Source organism: Carcharodon carcharias, chromosome 26 (genome assembly GCF_017639515.1).
Source record: "Carcharodon carcharias isolate sCarCar2 chromosome 26, sCarCar2.pri, whole genome shotgun sequence".
Classification (NCBI taxonomy): Eukaryota; Metazoa; Chordata; class Chondrichthyes; order Lamniformes; family Lamnidae; genus Carcharodon; species Carcharodon carcharias.
In genome coordinates, this window is record NC_054492.1 from 10,556,038 (window position 1) to 10,573,989 (window position 17,952).

A 17,952-nucleotide genomic window follows, 5' to 3' on the forward strand; every position below is an offset into this window, starting at 1 on the left:
TAGACTTCAAAAACAAACAAAATAGAAGATGTCAATACCAGCTGAAACGTTTTCTGCAAGAAATTTGGCTGATGTCAGAGTTGCTGATAATCTACATTCAATAAAAATTCACTGCTATACAAAATGTTTTTTGCAAACGTTTGTGCATAAAATGCAGCATATTTCACTAAGTCGTGACAGGAATTGAATTATCGAATTTCAAGAATCCTTCAAGAGAAAAAAAATTGCAAAAGCTAATGCTAAACTTTGCCAAATGACTTTTAAAGTCAGTTCGCTCAGCTAAAGATTTATGAACAAAAGGTATCCACATTTGGATGCAAAAAAGTTATAATAGGTTACTGCTGAATGTTTAATAAGTACAATGTGACACTTGGCACTGAATCAAGTCCTGCAGACTTGCTGCTGTGCACTGCCAAGTATGCTGTTCACCACCATTTGTTTTGACTGTGGTTTCCATTGTCTAACTTTTACGATGATGGATACAATCTGAAACAACAATGTCCTATATTTAGGCAACTCACCATGTTCCAAAACAAGCTTCTTTTTATCTGGGAAAACACAGTAATATTATGCAGAAATTAATGGGAATGTAAATGTGAGTTTGGGAATGGTTTAAAGTCTAATTTCTGAAAATCATTTTGTGCACTGCACATTAATTGCAGCATTTTCTTCTAAAACAAAGCTTTGAAAATTATAGATTTCTTTGTCTTCATGAGTTTCTAGTTTTGTTTTCATGGATTTCTAACTAATGTAGAAACAATTAAAAAGGTCTTGCCTTATTGATTTTACTACCTGGCAGATTTTATTCTGGGAAATTAACACAAGGCTGTGTATGACCTAAATGACTGGTTATTCGTTGTTGTCAGGGTTGACATGGTTTTAAAATATTATTTGGGTCAAAACACAGATTGTCTGGAACCTTTTCTAAATACTGCACAGTCCAGCAATAAAGTTTAGCACTGGGTTAGGAGCGCACTCATTAGCAGTTTCATCAAGTATACTGACAAAGATCAGAACTCAAGGTCTAAATTAATACTGCAAAAAAAAACTCAACGCACGATTTTAACTCAGAGCCAAATGCGGCAGATGAATGACAAGCATACACGGTTACATCGCCAGGAACGCCCTGACCATAATAGCCTTGGGCAAATATTAAGCCCCCTTTGTCATAATAACCCATGGTGCCTTATAAGACCCCTCTCACCATGATAACCAGCCTGGGAACAAAATGACGCACCCACGCATAAAAACCCTCCCTTGACATAGTATAACCTCCCCATCTGAAGCATAATACATGCCTCCAGCTACAACTCCACCCCCAATCCCCCCCACCCCCCGCATCATGATAACTTCCCCCTTCACCATAATAACGTTACTCCCCTTGCCATAATAACCTTCACCCCTGCCCTCCCTCCACGTGCCCCACCCCCGCAACAGCAACAATTCTTGGGGCCATAATAACCTCACCCAGTCGAGAAATTACAACAGCCACCTCAGAATTAAAACTGATGTTAATTAATTAATTCTCTGATTAATTTCTATGTTAGTGCTGTGTCAGCGTGGCTCAGTGTAGAGACAAGAGTGCTGCTGCTTGTGAGTTCAAGTCTGTTTCTCGACTTGACCACATACTCTTGGCTGGTGTTACAGTGATACACAAAGCACTGAAGGACTGCTGCTTTGTCAGAGATTCCACCTTTCGGTTGAGATGTTTTCTGGCTGCTAAGATGGGTGCAAAAGACCCCACGACAATATTTGAAGAAGAGCGGGGTACTCTCCCAGCACTTTGGTTAATATTCCTCTCTCAGCCAAAACCAGCAAAGTGGATTAATGAATCATTTATTTCATCATTTGTGGGATTGTGCTCGGCTGCAATGTTTGGCAACACAACAATAGTGACTGCACTTCAAAAGTAAAGCGCTTTGGGACATCTCAAGGACAAGCTAAGTTTTTCCTTTAACCTGGTCCATCTCTTTAAGAGAATGCTCAGATACTCTATGTGGAGGGAGGAATCAAAATAGGCAGGAAGACTATTGCTGGGGGTTGTAGATATACAGCTACTTGTAGATACCCAGTTCCTACCCTTGAGGATTGGCCAGCTTATCAAGGTCAGAAAAATGACAAAACAGTTGGCTTTTCTTTCTATTTTCCTACATTTTGCATCTCTAACAATGTGTGACACATGGAAGACTGATTCCTAAAATGACATCTGAGATGACAAACTGAGACTGGGTGTAAGATGTCTACCTGTATATTAGATACAATACAGAAGAATCAGAAAGAAATAATTAAAATAAAGTTATAATTTTGCAACAAAAAGAGAACAATTTCACTAAATCCTTCTAGTGTCAGTGCATTTATACGCATTGACATGACAATTACAAATTTTAGAATTAAAATCTTTGGACACATCTGAACTTGGAAAGAAAATCAAGTCGAAAAAGTCAGTGCATGTTTTTTTAAAATCTAACCCAACTAACACACTGTATAATGAACAAAGTAAACCAGTGCAGTTCAATCTCAACCAAACAGGATTTTATAAATCCTAGGATCAAAACCACCACCTTCATTCACAGAATGTGTTATTCCTTTAATGCAGATCAATTTATGGAATTAATTAGTTATCAGCACAAAAGCATGTTGTAAACAAATACTTGCTGCAAAAGGTCATTACTAAAAATAGGAACAAACAACCTTATTCAGGAGAAACATTGTAATTTTATACATTGCAAGTTTTAAATTTAGCGTTTCCTAAATTTTTCCAAACAGCACTTTGTAGTTTCATTAAATGCTATTTTTCCAAGCAGACTGCTTTCATGGTTAACATTTTTCATTCAATATAAAGCTAAACATTTTACTTGGAAAATAAATTTATTATTCAATAACTTTTTTAATAACATAAAATTTACTGTTAAAAGCACTTGTGTCTAGAATACAAATGATAGATTATAGTTCCTGGCAGAATCATCTTCATTCTTTGTAAAAGCATGCTCCTCATAAAATAACGGACTCTCTCTCTTCTGATTGGTCCCCAAGGAACACTTGAGGGGCATATAAATCTATCACATTTTCACCTGTAGCGATGCTTCTTATGGCAGACGTCATACCAGCAAGTTAGTTCATTTTGACCTGGATGGCAGCAACTTAGCGACATGACATTGCCCCAAGGCTGGATAATTTAATACTCAGGGGAGACTACGTGGTAGGAAAGGCCAGAACATGGTGTACGAAGAACATTTTCATTCAAAGAATGAAGGCGACCTGACCAAGATAGGCAATCTGTCTTTCTTTCCACAGTATGAGCACACTAACGCAATGAATTTTAAGAAAAGGGAAGTTCACAGAGTTTACCATCAATGGCAGAGCACCTCTGTCAGCACTTGGTACAATTTCAAGGTCCAAACCTAATGATTTATTAATGTTATCAAATAGGAGATCACTAAGAATTGCCCAGGAATGGATGGGATGATTTTCAATTTACCCACTGGGCTGTTATCTGCAAGGCAGTAGGAATCGAAAACGTACTAAACCACCTATTCAATGTTGGTCATAGCCTGATAGGAAGCAAACAATAGATTAACATTCCAACTAAGGCAGCAAAGGAGGCAATATTCTTTTATCCTGTCATCAAGTAAAAACTTTCAGTATATACCCTAGATGAATTTGAAGGACAAGTGAATAAGGGTGCCAAAAATAATAATGTTGCTCCATACTGACCTGGCTGGCTAGTACAGTAATAAAAGTTTGACTAAAGTAATTTCCAGGACCAGTGTTTGGTATGGCATCTTCACAACAGCTCAATCAGAGATACCATTACTCTTGTAACACTAAATTAAAATTCTAGTTTGGGCCAATAAGGAACATAATTTCCAGATAGTCAGCAATAACCAGGATTCTAAGTTAGAGATACTCAGCGTGGATTCCAAATGAGAAGTCATATTTAACTAACCAACCAACCTTTCATCAAAGAACACCTTGAACTGCATTGTAACTGGTATTGCATTTTGAGGAAGAACAAGGAGAGGAAATATCAACCAAATTATACAATTTTAAAGGGGGTAGCGTAACAGGGAGAATTTAGGATTTACATACCTAAATATTTGAAGGTGGCAGGACAAGTTAATAAGACTGTTTAAGCATATGGAATCCTAGGTTTTCTAAATAAAGGCACAGATTGCAAAAGTAGGAAAGTCATTGAGCTGTTAGGCCTCAGCTGAACTATTGTATTCAATTCTGGGCACAACAGGCTAACAGAGGGCAGAACACACAAGGCCAGCCAGGAGTGCACTGAAATATTCAGGTCTAGAGTAACAAAAGCATGGATGAAGGATTCAGAAGATGAGCTGAGGCAGGAACGAACGGAGTTTGGCAATGTAACAAGGGTAAAAATAGATGGCCTTACAGGGGTAGATTTGTGGTCAGAAACCCATCTCAGAATCAATATGACACCAAGTTTGCGAACAGTCTGGTTCAGCCTGAGACAGTTGTCAGGGAAGGGGATAGAGTCTGTACCTAGGGAACAGATTTTGTGGCAGGGAGTGAAGGCCCTACTTTTGTCTTCCCAGTATGTAGTTAGGAGAAAATTTCTGCTCATCCAGTACTGGATGGCAGATGGACAGTGGAGGAATCGAGAGAGAGGTGATGGTAAGGCAGCGCTGGGTGAGGTCAGTGTACATGAGGAATCTGATGCTGTGTTTCAGGTGATGTCACTGAGGAGCAGCATATAGATGAGAAATAGGAGGGGACTTAGAGTAGACTCTTAGGAAACACCAGAGGCAATGGTGCAGGAATGAGAAGAGGAGCCATTGCAAGTGATACCCTGGCAATGATTAGATTGATAAGAATAGAACCAGGTGACTGCAAACCCACCCAGCCAGATGATGGTGGAGAAATGTTGCAGGAGGATAAGGTGTTAACTGGGTCAAAGGTTGTAGACATGTCGAGAAGAACAAGGAGGGATATAGTTTACCTCTGTGACAGTCACACAATATTTTATTTGTGTCCTTGTTAAGATCCATTGCAGGGCTGTGGCAGGGAGGAAACCTAACTGGAGGAATTAAAACATGGGGTCTCTGGAATCCAAATGGAACAAGCCTTCTGCAAGCAAAGGTGAGGTGCCAGCGCACACTCCAATTATCTTTCTGCATTTGTCTCCCCCCATCTGCCAAAAAATTGGTAGGAAGGAGCTGGAAAGTTGAAGCCAGGTTTTATTTTATGTTGTTACATTTATGACTGTCATAGAAAAAGCACAATTCATCCAATCTTCAGATATTCCTTGCAAAATTTAACATGAAACTTACCAAAATCATTTATTGGCGTAGTAAACAAGCAAATAGATAAGGAAATGGAAAATGTCAACTGCAGGAATCATACAAGGATATTAATATCTCTCACCTCAACTTATTCTGGGGCAAAGCTTTGGAATCAACAGCAAACATCTTGCAAATAAACACGATGACTGGGGCCGTCTCATCACTCTTGCATTCAAGGAATGCTGAATATATAAAAGAGACAAAAGATAGTTGTTAGTACTTTAATAAAATAAAGGGGTAACATCAATTCTGCTTGCGAAATTTAAGGCTTAGGAAGAAAATACAAGTGAAACAGCTCTTCATCCCTAAGATACAAGATTGCAATTTCAAGAATGGAATGTGATTTTCTTCCCTGCGACTGTAAATCGCAGTTTCTGACAAGTCGCTATCAGAAAATTGCTTTATACAATATGTGTGTTACATTTTCTGCTGATTTTCTCTTTTAAATGACATGTACTAAGATAAAAATCTACAGTTTTAAAATAGATTTTAATATCTTACAATTCTGTTCTCACTGGAAGTAGAAGAACAATCTAATTACAGTCTTAACCCACAATCCACAAGAGCACAGTTGTCCAAATAAGTGAAATAGAGATAAAACAGAACGTCTGTGTTACATCAAGAACTGTAGCCTATTTTAAAATCAAGCATGAAGCAGCAATCAATTGCTGAACTCAGCAAGACTGGCTCACTCATTAAAAACAGACCAGCTCCCTGTGCAATATTTGGTCATCCTCCAGTGCACAACCTGCATTCAGGACCTTTCTTAGAAAAAATACAGTTCAGAGGTGGTTACTCAGTAATGCAAAAGCTACCAATCATTTTTATGTTATATTAGTTCAAAACTTAGGGGTTCACATAAACATTCTGGCTTGGCCTTTGCAGCCGCCTTGACCTCTGACACATTCCTTTTTCAAACTTTAAAGCCTTGGGAAATAAAAACATTGGGGGGTGAGATAAATCAGCCTGAAGAACAATTTTCACCTAAGTACTAAGCTTGGAGAAAAGGACGGATGAACAACGGTAGGACAAGCTTTTTTTTGCAATACACTGAGTTGTTGAAAAAGGATGAAGTGTCAAAGATTTCAAGTTTTGATTCATATTATCTCATCTTAAGGTTTTGAAGTTTGAGAAATGAATCTAATCGGAGGCAAAGCAATAGCAAAGATCATACCAAAAACCTTCACCTGAACATTTGCATTTTAAACTAATATAAAATAAAATTGATGAGTGCCCATCTTACCTGGAGCCCTAGCCAACATAAACTATGAAACGCACCCCTGCAGAGTGAGGGATGGGTTGATGTCAATAACAGTACAAATCACCACTGCTCCCCTATTGTACTGTCCAAAAACGAAACCCAAGTCGGGATACCTCCTCTGCACCTATGCTACCCCCCACCTCCCACCAGGGACATGGAGTGTGTTAAAATGCACCACTATGCCATTTATATACCCACAACACTGACGATAATCTGTATTAATATGATGCTTTACTGTAGAAAAAGTTATATCTTTACTTCACAACAGAAGTTAAAAACAGTCAACAAAACTAGAGAGAGAAGACCCAACTGTCAAGAGTGAGATACCAGAAAGGGGAATGCACAAGAGGTCAGAGTTAAAGGAATGGAATGTTTGGGGGATGAGGGAAATTCCAAGTTTGAGACGATTACATAGTAGGGAGGGATTTGAACCACAAGGATGAGAATTACGAATTCGTGCTCAGAATGGTAGCCAATGCAAGATTGAGAGGTCGGGTATGATGGGGCAGTGGGACTTGGTGCAGGACCAGACACAGGCAGCAGCTAATGAATTGAAGTAAATGCCCAGTTGTGGGTTTACTACGTTAATGTAAAAACTAATGCACAATTCATCAAAAGAATACTTGGACCTGGGCTTGAATTGTTAAATGTTTGCTGCTTTTTCTGTTCAAAATGTTAATTTTTAAAAAGTTACTGAAAAACATCTCCCAAGAATCGTGAGGTTACAATTCAATCCCAATGATTCCATCACTTACTTTGCAATGCAGCATTTACACCAAAGTGCACCCTGGATAATACTTTTAACGTCTTGTTACATGGTAAAGTATGAATAAGTTACTATTATGAATTTAAGTAAAATATCCAAATTAACTTTCAAAACCTCTACTAATTTTGTTTCAACAGATTTATTTTCTGCAACTTTCCCATGAAAATGTAAGATGTGTTTTTTGCTTCAGTAATTGTCTGGTGAATCGATCTCCTCAATTTAAAATGATATTCCATCACAACCTGTAGGATTAATTTATGGGCATTAACAAGAAGCCAGAAAGTTGTTTTAATACAAATAACCCATTACATTCGGCAAAATCTAATATCTTTATTTTACCAAAACGTCATTGTGAAAATCAGTGGAGAGGGGATGAAGAGGAGTAATAGAATATGTTATTGAGCTTTTTTCCCCCCAGGAAAAGTGGTTATAATTCACATTCTTAATATAAACGGAAATGTAAAGGAATAATGGTGTCATGCCAGACACGTTAACACAGAAGTACAAATTCATTGCCCTCTCCCAGCCAATTTGATCCATTACGTTTTCTCCCCTTTTCAGCCTTTCTGATGGCAGTGACCCTTTCCTGAGTCATGGTTCTACAGAGGTCTCCAGTGACTTGTCAAAAGGACCATTATACATCTGTGAGCCTTGTCAGGAAGTGTCAGTAAGCTCAGCCCGATCCTTTCCTTACATTTCACCATATTTCCAAGTATTCCTAACTGGGATCACTGGGTGGTGTCAGTTTGGGAAGCCTGACTTGATTTCCAGCCCCTGAGCTAAGCACCCCTACTGGACAATCAGCTAATGCACAGCCCAAGGGGCTAAACCAGAGAATATCTCTGTTTGCATGCTCTGCTGAGCAATGAGGAAGTTTAGGAAACTTTTTAAAATTTATTCATTGGGCCTACCCAGTGATCCCAGTTAGGAATACTTGGGAATAGGGGGTAATGTAAGGAATGGATCAGGCTGAACTTACTGACACTTTCTGACAAGGCTCACAGATGTATAATGGTCCTTATGACAAGTAACTGGAGGCCTCTGTAGAACCATAATTCAGGAAAGGGTCACTGCCATCAAGAAGGCTAAGAAAGGGAGAAAATGTAATGGAGAAAATTGGCAGGGAGGGGACAATGAATTTGTACTTTTGAATTAACTTACCAAACATGACACCATTATTCCTTTACATGCTGGCTAGGTCAGCATTTATTGCCCATCCTTAACTGCCCTTGATGAGCTGCCTTCATGAACCGCATCAGTCCATGTGGTGCAGGTACACCCACAGTGCTGTTAGGGAGTTCTAGGATTTTTAGCCAGCAACAGTGAGGGAATGGCATTACAGTTCCAAGTCAGGATGATGTGGGACTTGGAAGAGAACTTCCAGGTGGTGGCATTCCCATGCATCTGCTGCCCTTCTAGGTGCTGGAGGTTGCTGGTTTGTGCTGTCAAAGGAGTCTTGGTGAGTTGTTGCAGTGCATCATGTAGATAGAACACATGCTGCCATTGTGCATCAGTGGTGGAGGAAGTTAATCAAGCGGGCTGCTTTGTCCTAGATGGTGGCGAGCTTCTTGAGTATGTATGGAGCTGCACTCATCCAGGTAAGTGGAGAGTATTCTATCACACTCCTGACTTGTGCCTTGTTTATGGTGGACAGGCTTTGGGGAGTCAGGAGGTAAATTACTTGCCATAAAGTTCCTGCCTCTGAACTGCCCTTGTAGCCATAGTATTTATATGGCTGATCCAGTTCAGTTCTGGTCAAGGGTAATCCTCAGATGTTGATAGTGAGGGATTCAGCAATGATAATGCCATTGAACTTCAAGAGGAGATGGTTAGATTCTCTCTTGTTAGGAATGGTCATTGCCTGGCACTTGTGTGGTATGAATGTTACTTGCCACTTATCAGCCCAAGCCTGAATATTGTCCAGTTTTTTGCTGCATGTGGACATGGACTGGTTCAGTATGAGTCATTGCAAATGGTGCTGAATATTGTGCAATCAAGCCAAAGCTTAAATTGTTTCAAAGGTTTATTAACACTTTCATTCTCAAAACTGTGTTCTAATGGTAATGCAAAGTATTCATCGCATAACATAGAAATTTGCGTTTAGGGAACCAGGGATCTTTAAGCGAAACCAAATCGTGATCAAGCAATAGGCTGAAAATTCCTGTCACAGTTTAACACCTGCCTGGCCTGCTCATGCTATAGAAAGCAATGATAACAGGGGTTTGGGGCAGCAGCCAGTAACACAACAATTCTGAACACCACCAAGTTGCTATTTGGAAGAAGTGCTATGTTGAGGCGGTGGTAATGAAGATGTGCACTTAGCTAATGCAGTTACTCTGGGCAACCGACTGCGCTCGCATCCAATTCAAGGTTCACCTCACAGTTATCAACCCAGTGATGATCTTGTGTTAAATGTCTGCTGACAGATACTGTGGCCCACGTTGCTGTACTGATAAGTGTGCTGTTTGGAGTACAACGGGCTTCAGATTCAATATTCCACTAGACTGCCCCTGGCTGAGTTGAATCAACAAGAGCAGGAAAAAATGGTCATTGATGTAAGGTGGCACACAAGCCATATTGTGAGGTGCAAAAGAAACAATGCATTGGATCTACCATTAGATACAAGAAGCCTGAAGGTTGAAGGTGACACTCAGGATAAGGAAATAGGCTATAGTGGAATTGTGCCAATTCCTTAGGGAAGGTATCCAAGCACAGAATCATAAAATCTTACAGTACAGGTCTTTTGCACTGTTGTTCCTGTGTCAGCTCTTTGAAAGAGCTTTCCAATTTAGTCGCATATCCTGGCTTTCCCCATTAACCTGCAAACTTGTCCTCTTCCAGTAAATTTTCAATTGCCTTTTGGAAGTTCTTATGGAATGTGCTTCCCCACCACTCTTTCAAGTAGTGTATTGTCGATCCCTACCTTTTTCTTTCCAATGGAATTTAGAAATTATATTAAAAAAATGTACACTAACTTATTTCTTTCTACACTTTCACTGATTGATTTTTTTAAATCCAAAAGATATTTTGAATTGCGGTGCGAGACTCGTGACAGATGGCTATGTAAGCGCAAAGGTTACCTCTGCTAGGGAATCAAAATGGCCTGAAACTGTGGATAAATAATATGAAATTATAAAAGAAGTTAATTGCATATTTACTTAAACATAAAAATGGTACAATCTTTTAGAAAATAATATTTTAAGTTACAGTATATGAGTAATTGGAAACATAACAATACATGCTTGGGAAGAGTATGTGACTTTGGACCTATGGTTCTTCAAGCTCTCTTTGGATTTTCACTACTGGATTTTTCTTTATAAACTTTCTGGGTCTGTTATAGACTAATTGATAGAGATTGATTGCTATAATTAGTCAACAACTCCATTATCCTTGCATGATGTGACTACCAGGCTGGTAGTAGGGGAACTACTTGGACTTTAGATGTCTTTTTCAATCTCTCAATTTCTAAATTTTAATGACCTTGGCTCCACTCAAACTCATAAGCACAACTATGTTATCAAAGTTTATGATTATGATGCCTTATCACGAGTCTATTAAAGAATATAAATTATCCTCCCACATTTGATCTCTAGAAATCTGCAGAGGAGTAATGTAATTACTTAAAATGAACTAGTTTAAAAAAGACAATCAGGATATCAAAGACAACACTGAAAGGTTTAATGAGAATACTAAAAGAAAGAGGATGACTAAGCGTGAATTAGACCTCTCAAAGACAGAAACAGATGATACTGTAATTGAAAATCAGGACATAACGGACTTGCTAAAAACTTACTTTGCACCAGTTTTCACAATGAAAGGTGCGGATAAAGTGCCAGATAGGAGAAAAGGTAGTAACAAATCAGGGAGAGGAATTTAATAGACAAAAAGATGGCAATAGAGAAAATAATTATAGACAAATCTCCAGGACTTGAGTTTTCACCCCAAGCTATTAAAAAAATTAGGTAGGAAAATTATTGATGTTTCAGTCATGATCTTCCCCAGTTCACTCGATTCAGTAATTGTTCTCTTAGATTAGAAAATTGTCAATGTCAGTCCACTACTTAAGAAAGGCCAGAAAGATAAACTAGGAAATTATAGGCCTAAATGTCTAATATCTGTTGTGGAGAAGTTCTAGAATCTACTATTAGGGATAGAGTGACTGATTACTTGAAAAAACAAACTGATCAGGGTAAGCCATTGTGGGTTTGCAAGTCATAGAGCCTTGTTAATCCTTTGAGGTGGTAACTAACATGGCAGATAAGAGATAAAAACAAAAAAACTGCGGATGCTGGAAATCCAAAACAAAAACAGAATTACCTGGAAAAACTCAGCAGGTCTGGCAGCATCGGCGGAGAAGAAAAGAGTTGACGTTTCGAGTCCTCATGACCCTTCGACAGAAGTTCTGTCGAAGGGTCATGAGGACTCGAAACGTCAACTCTTTTCTTCTCCGCCGATGCTGCCATGGCAGATAAGAGAATGTCTATGATGTTATTTACATACACTCCAGAAGTCCTTTGATAAGATTCCACATAGAGAATTTTAACAAAAATCAATGTGCAAAGAACTAGAGGAAGCCTTTTGACATGGGTAGAAAACTGGCTAGGAAGTAGGAAACACAGTAGGAATATTGGATAAAAAAGTTCCTCTGACATGTCCTCCTTCTTCCTTAACCGAGGTTTTCCACCCACGGTAGTTGACAGGGCCCTCAACCGTGTCCGGCCCATCTCCCGCGCATCCGCCCTCACGCCTTCTCCTCCCTCCCAGAAACATGATAGGGTCCCCCTTGTCCTCACTTATCACCCCACCAGCCTCCGCATTCAAAGGATCATCCTCTGCCATTTCCTCCAACTCCAGCATGATGCCACCACCAAACACATCTTCCCTTCACCACCCCCGGCGGCTTTCCGCAGGGTTCGTTCCCTCCGTGACATCCTGGTCCACTCCTCCATCAACCCCTACTCCTGCACCTCCCCATGCGAATGCAAGATATGCAACACCTGCCCCTTCACTTCCTCTCTCCTCACCGTCCAAGGGCCCAAACACTCCGTTCAAGTGAAGCAGCATTTCACTTGCACTTCCCTCAACTTAGTCTACTGCATTCATTGCTCCCAATGCGGTTTCCTCTACATTGGAGAGACCAAACACAGACTGGGTGACCGCTTTGCAGAACACTTTCTGTCTGTCCGCAAGCATCACCCAGACCTCCCTGTTGCTTGCAATTTCAACACTCCACCCTGCTCTCTTGCCCACTTGTCTGTCCTTGGCTTGCTGCATTGTTCCAGTGAAGCCCAACGCAAACTGAAGGAACAGCACCTCATCTTCCGACTAGGCATTTTACAGCCTTCCGGACTAAATATTGAGTTCAACAATTTTAGATCTTGAACTCCCTCCTCCATCCCCACCCCCTTTCCATTTCTTTCCCTTCCTTTTTGTTTTTTCCAATAATTTATATAGATATTTATTTTCCCACCTATTTCCATTATTTTTAAATGTATTCCACCCATCATTTATCTATACCTTTTATGCCCTTTTAGTCTTATTTCACCCCACCCCCACTAGAGTTATCTGTATCTTGCTTGTCCTGCTATCTACTCTTAACTAGCACATTCTTTTAGATAATATCACCACCTTCAACACCTCTATGTTCTTTTGTCTGTGACATCTTTTGGTTATCTCCTCCTATCACTGCTTGCTTGTCCCAACAACCACCCCCCACTTCTTCCCCCTCGCCCCTCTTTAAACCAGCTTATATTTCACCCCTCTCCTATTTTTACTTAGTTCTGTTGAAGGGTCATGAGGACTCGAAACCTCAAATGTACTCTTCTCCACCGATGCTGCCAGACCTGCTGAGTTTTTCCAGGTATTTCTGTTTCTGTTTTTGTTTAGGAATATTGGATATATATTCCAATTGGCAGAGTCTGACTAGTGGTGTCCCTCAGGGTTCTGTATCTGGGCCTCAGCTTTACACCATATTATTTTAAATAAATTAGATGAAAGAATACAGAGGCAAAGGTCCAAGTTTACTAATGGTACCAAGTTACGTTGCACTCTAAATAGTGCAGGTGGAAGCAGAAAGTTGCAAAGGGATATTGACATATTGAGTGGACAAAAATGTGGTAGATGGAGTTCAATGGAGTTCTTCCACTTTGGACCTAAGAAAAAGTGATCGGAGTGTTTTCTAAGTGGTGAGAAGGTAGGAGCTGTGGAGGAGCAAAGAGATTTACAGATCCAAGTACAGAATCACTAAAACCTGGTGGACTGGTACAAAAAGATAATAATTAAAAAGGTTCATGGAACGTTGACCTGTATCTGACAGGACCAGGATACAAAGGGATGGAAGTTATGTTACAGTTACATAAAAGTCTTGATAGACCTCATTTAGCATAGAGCTTAACTTTGGGCACCACACCTTAGTAAGAATACATTAATCTTGGAGGGGGAGGGGGGGGGGGGAGGACCATCAGAATAAACGGGGGTTAAAAGGATTAAATCATTAGGACAAGTCACATTGGCTAGGCTAGTATTCCCTTGAGTATCAAAAGATTACACATTGATTTCATTGACATGATTAAGATCATTAAAGGATTGATAGAGTAGGTAGAGAGAAACTTAAATCTGGTGGGGTTCAGAACAAGGAGATATAATCTCAAAAAAAGAGATAAGACTTTCCGGGTTGATATCAACAAGCACTTCCTCACACAATGAGAAGGAGGAAACTGGAACTCCCTCCTACAAAAAGCTGCTGGGACTAGATGAACTGAAAATTTCAAAAGGGAGATCAGTAGGCAAGGGGGTTAAGGGTTACGGAACAAAGAAGGATAAATATAGTTAACTTACAGATAAGATGATTCAACTGAGTGGTGGAATAGGCTTGAGACAATGAATGGCCTGCTCCTGTGTCTATGTCGTCAAAAGATGGATAGGACCAGATCCACCAGATTGCTGATTCCAACTTACTAGCATGGGTGTACAAATATACAATAACAAGGGCAAGGAACTTCTGTCTCATTTGTATTTAGCATTTTGATTGTGCAATAGTCACTACCAGGATTGCATTATTCATCAACATACAAGATTTTCAGAGTTCCCACTGTAGAGTGTGACATTTATAAATGGTTTGACATTTCACCAACAGATGGCAGCAGTTAAGCACATTTCTCTGCTCTGGTCATATATTCACTATGTAAATGCCCCATTAAAAGGAGTGAACTCCATTTTGGTGTGTCCTGCTTTATCTTCTAGATTTTGTTCTTTTGGCATTAGTGTGAGAACAGCTATTGCTGGGTTTCAACTGGACTGAAACAGCTGGTGCATCTCATTTTCTTTGGTCAGCTCATCAGCATTAACTTCAGGTATAGAATGTAAAGAATCTAAACAACACTTCAGGAGTGAGAAATTACAAATAAAAAAAAATAAACAGAATTAAAGTGTGTGTGTTACAATGGGGGGAACCAAAATTCTGAAAGCATCGCAGACTGTTAGTAGCCTTCACAAGCCTAAAGGTGTCAGCCAGGCCTCTGGGTAGCATTGAGACTTCTGAATTAGAAGGTTGTGGATTCAAGACCTATTCTAGAGACTTGAGCACATAATCCAGGCTGATACACCAACACCAGAGCAACACTGGGCAAGTGCTGTAGTGTTGGGAGTAACACCTTTCAGATCAGAACTAAACAAGGCTGGCAGAGACGGTCCCATGGCTCTGGGAGTTCATACCTATGTCCTGGCCAATACTTAGCCCTCAATCAACAATTCGATCAACAAAGATCATCTGATAATTATCTCTTGGGAACTTGCTGTTCTTAAATTGGCTGCCACATTAATCTACAACAATAACTATGCTTCAAATAGATTTCATTGGCTAAGTGTGCTTTGGGAAGCCTGAGAGTATGAAAGGTACTATGGACAGACAAGATTTTCTTTCCTAAACAATGGACTGAAACAGGCAAAAATGAAGGAAAAGATGCAGGAAAATGATGCAGACATGAGTCAAAAGGCAAGTCACAGAGCAGCCGAGCACTCGACTCGCTTTTAGATAGCTGAAGTGGAGGCAGTACTGCTTAGCTGTAAGAAGGACTGGCTTCCTTTTATACAACTCCACTGCATCATCCTCATAGGTCAGCACTGCAGCTGGCCTACAAGGAGGGGAAGCCTTGCAGCACACAGCACTGTACCTGCTTCACGGTAGGTGTGATAGGGCCTGCAGGTGTGGCTGGTGGCACTACAGCTGGTGCACCAGTAGGGACACAGCAGCTACTGATCAGACTGATTTGACTTGAGCAGCGCACTGAGCGGGATACTTCAAATGCGTCAGGCATTCACATATCTTAATGATGACATGTGGGCTATGTTAGTATTCTGGCAGGACAGACAGCATATCCAATGGGGGTGGAACAGTCAGTGGCAGTCCGTGGGGGGAAGCGGGAAATACAAACCAAGCAATGAGGCTCTGCTGCTTGAATTTACCTCCATTCCCCACTGCTACCCACCTGATTTTGGGCAGGATTGCAGCCCAAGTCTGCTGCTGCAGCCCAAGTCTGTCCAGAAGGAGCACCGCTCCCAACGCCAATGTCTGTCAGAGCAATGCACTTTCACTGCTGAGTGCAGAAGGTGGAATTAACAGGTGGGCATCTCTCATGTAGCCTGAGTTCCCAAACATCCTCTCCAGGGGCTTCCTCATCCAAAGCATTCGGTTAAGGGGATGTCCACTGTTGCCAGGAGAAGGGGGAGGGGGAAAAGATTGTTTACATCATTTGATACAAAACTAGCAAGAAACTCAGTATCAAAGGTGCGAGAGGGTCAACTAAAGAAAAAGTAAAGTGGCTACCTTTAGATTAATGTGTCCTTTCCACAATTTCCAGGATACTCAGTGCCACCAAGCAACCCAGGACACCCATTCTTTACACCAGGACTCTGGCACAAGAAACTTGCCGGACTTGTTTTTGCAAAATTAGTCTGGAAAAAGACGCAGTAGTTTTTGTTGTGGTTTATCCTGAGCATCTCCATAACCCAGGACTCTGCACTGTTCCCAGGGGCACACACCAAGATAAGCAGCAACTGCTGTTGGAGGGCTGGCAATTCGGTGAAAGGCACTCTTTGGTGTGCATGAAACTTGCTGGTCTTCCAGTGCTAAGAGTTATCGACAACCGAGTGTTGCAGACTGGTACATTCCAAAGTCCAGGATTATGGGCTGTGGGATGTACTACAATTTGGAGCAGTTGCTGCAAAGGCACAATGGGGAAAGGCCCTCCTAGCATACTCCACAGAAGGGTTGCAAACTCTGTAAAACCCCTTGGGTTGTATGTTTGACACTGGATAAATATTGTAAATATAAGCTGAAATTGATGGTATAGTGAAGCACCTCAGAGAGTCACACACTGTATTGAAATAACTGATCTTGCTTGCAATATATGTAGTCATCTTTGAAATGTCATGTAATGTAAATTACATATAAATTTTATGAATAAAGTGCATTTTTGAAAAAAAAACTTGCTGATCTTCCAGTGCAAAGAGTTGTCAACAACAAAATGTTGCAGGGTGGCATATTCCCAAGTTCCAGGACTACGTGCTTGGGGCAACCACCACAAAGGCTCAGTGGGGAAAGGCCAAAGGCTCTCCTGTCATTGTACTCTGAGGGATTGGAAAGCATATAAAATCCCATGGGCTGTATGCACCAGAGAATGTTTGATATGAAATGCAAATATACATCATAAATATAACCTGTAGGGGCAAGCAAAATGAGACACCTAATGTACTGTATTGAAAGAAACTGATCTGTATTGCACTTTATGTAATATCGAATTTGAACTGTTACGAAATGTACTTTTACAAATTTTATGAGTAAAGTACATTCTTGGAAATAAATCAGAACAATAAGACATGCTGTACATCAGTGATGTGGGTCCATGCCTAGGTGGGATGAGGATTTCTACATGTCGGGATTTAAAACACAGCCCATTTCCATCTTCTGCATCTGACCACTCGGATACCAACAAGAGAAATCTAGGATCAAGTGTATAGACACCTGTTATGATCCTTCCCTCTTATTCCTTTCCAGGTCTACAGCTGGTCCCATAAACTGAAGAATAACCACCTGTAAAGAGTTGGAGAGGAATGAAAGACGCCTGAAGAATTTGAAGCAAGATTTGGGGAGGGGGGGCATAACCCATTCCAAATCTCTCTGCAGTTTGAGCGCGGGGGAATCATATATATCCAACATCCAACAACATCATGTCCTTCCCACCTACACATTGGAATTGTTATAGTTAATCTCAACATCAATGTATACTGTTATCATGAAGCTATTAATGTATATATTATTGGAAAATATTTTTCTTTTAAATTGGAGGTTTAGCCTGTGGGTGTGTCTTAATTGGATTAAAGCCAGTTAGTCTGGGTGCTTTGATATGTACTAGTTTTGATACATAAGAGAGGTAGCGTGCATTTACATTTTTTGAATCGAGCATTCAAGTGGGGTGGAAGCTACCACCGAGCTAGCAGATACAAAGCAATATGTTTATATTATTAATAAAATTGGTACTATGAAAGGGGTTTTATGGTTAAAAGGTGGAGTTCAGAGAGGCTGGTGATAAAATGAGAATTTACATTCAATGGGTGGC

At 40.3% G+C, this 17,952-nt stretch overlaps 1 protein-coding gene across 2 annotated transcripts in view; it reads right to left on the reverse strand.

The window, feature by feature from the left end:
* efl1 (elongation factor like GTPase 1) overlaps positions 1-17,952 on the reverse strand; it is a 301,855-nt gene that overhangs the window by 190,103 nt on the left and 93,800 nt on the right. For both annotated transcript variants that reach the window (XM_041175230.1, XM_041175231.1), the window contains exon 12: positions 5,392-5,491. In XM_041175230.1, the coding sequence (XP_041031164.1) occupies positions 5,392-5,491 (100 nt within the window). The remainder of the gene's footprint in view (positions 1-5,391; positions 5,492-17,952) is intronic.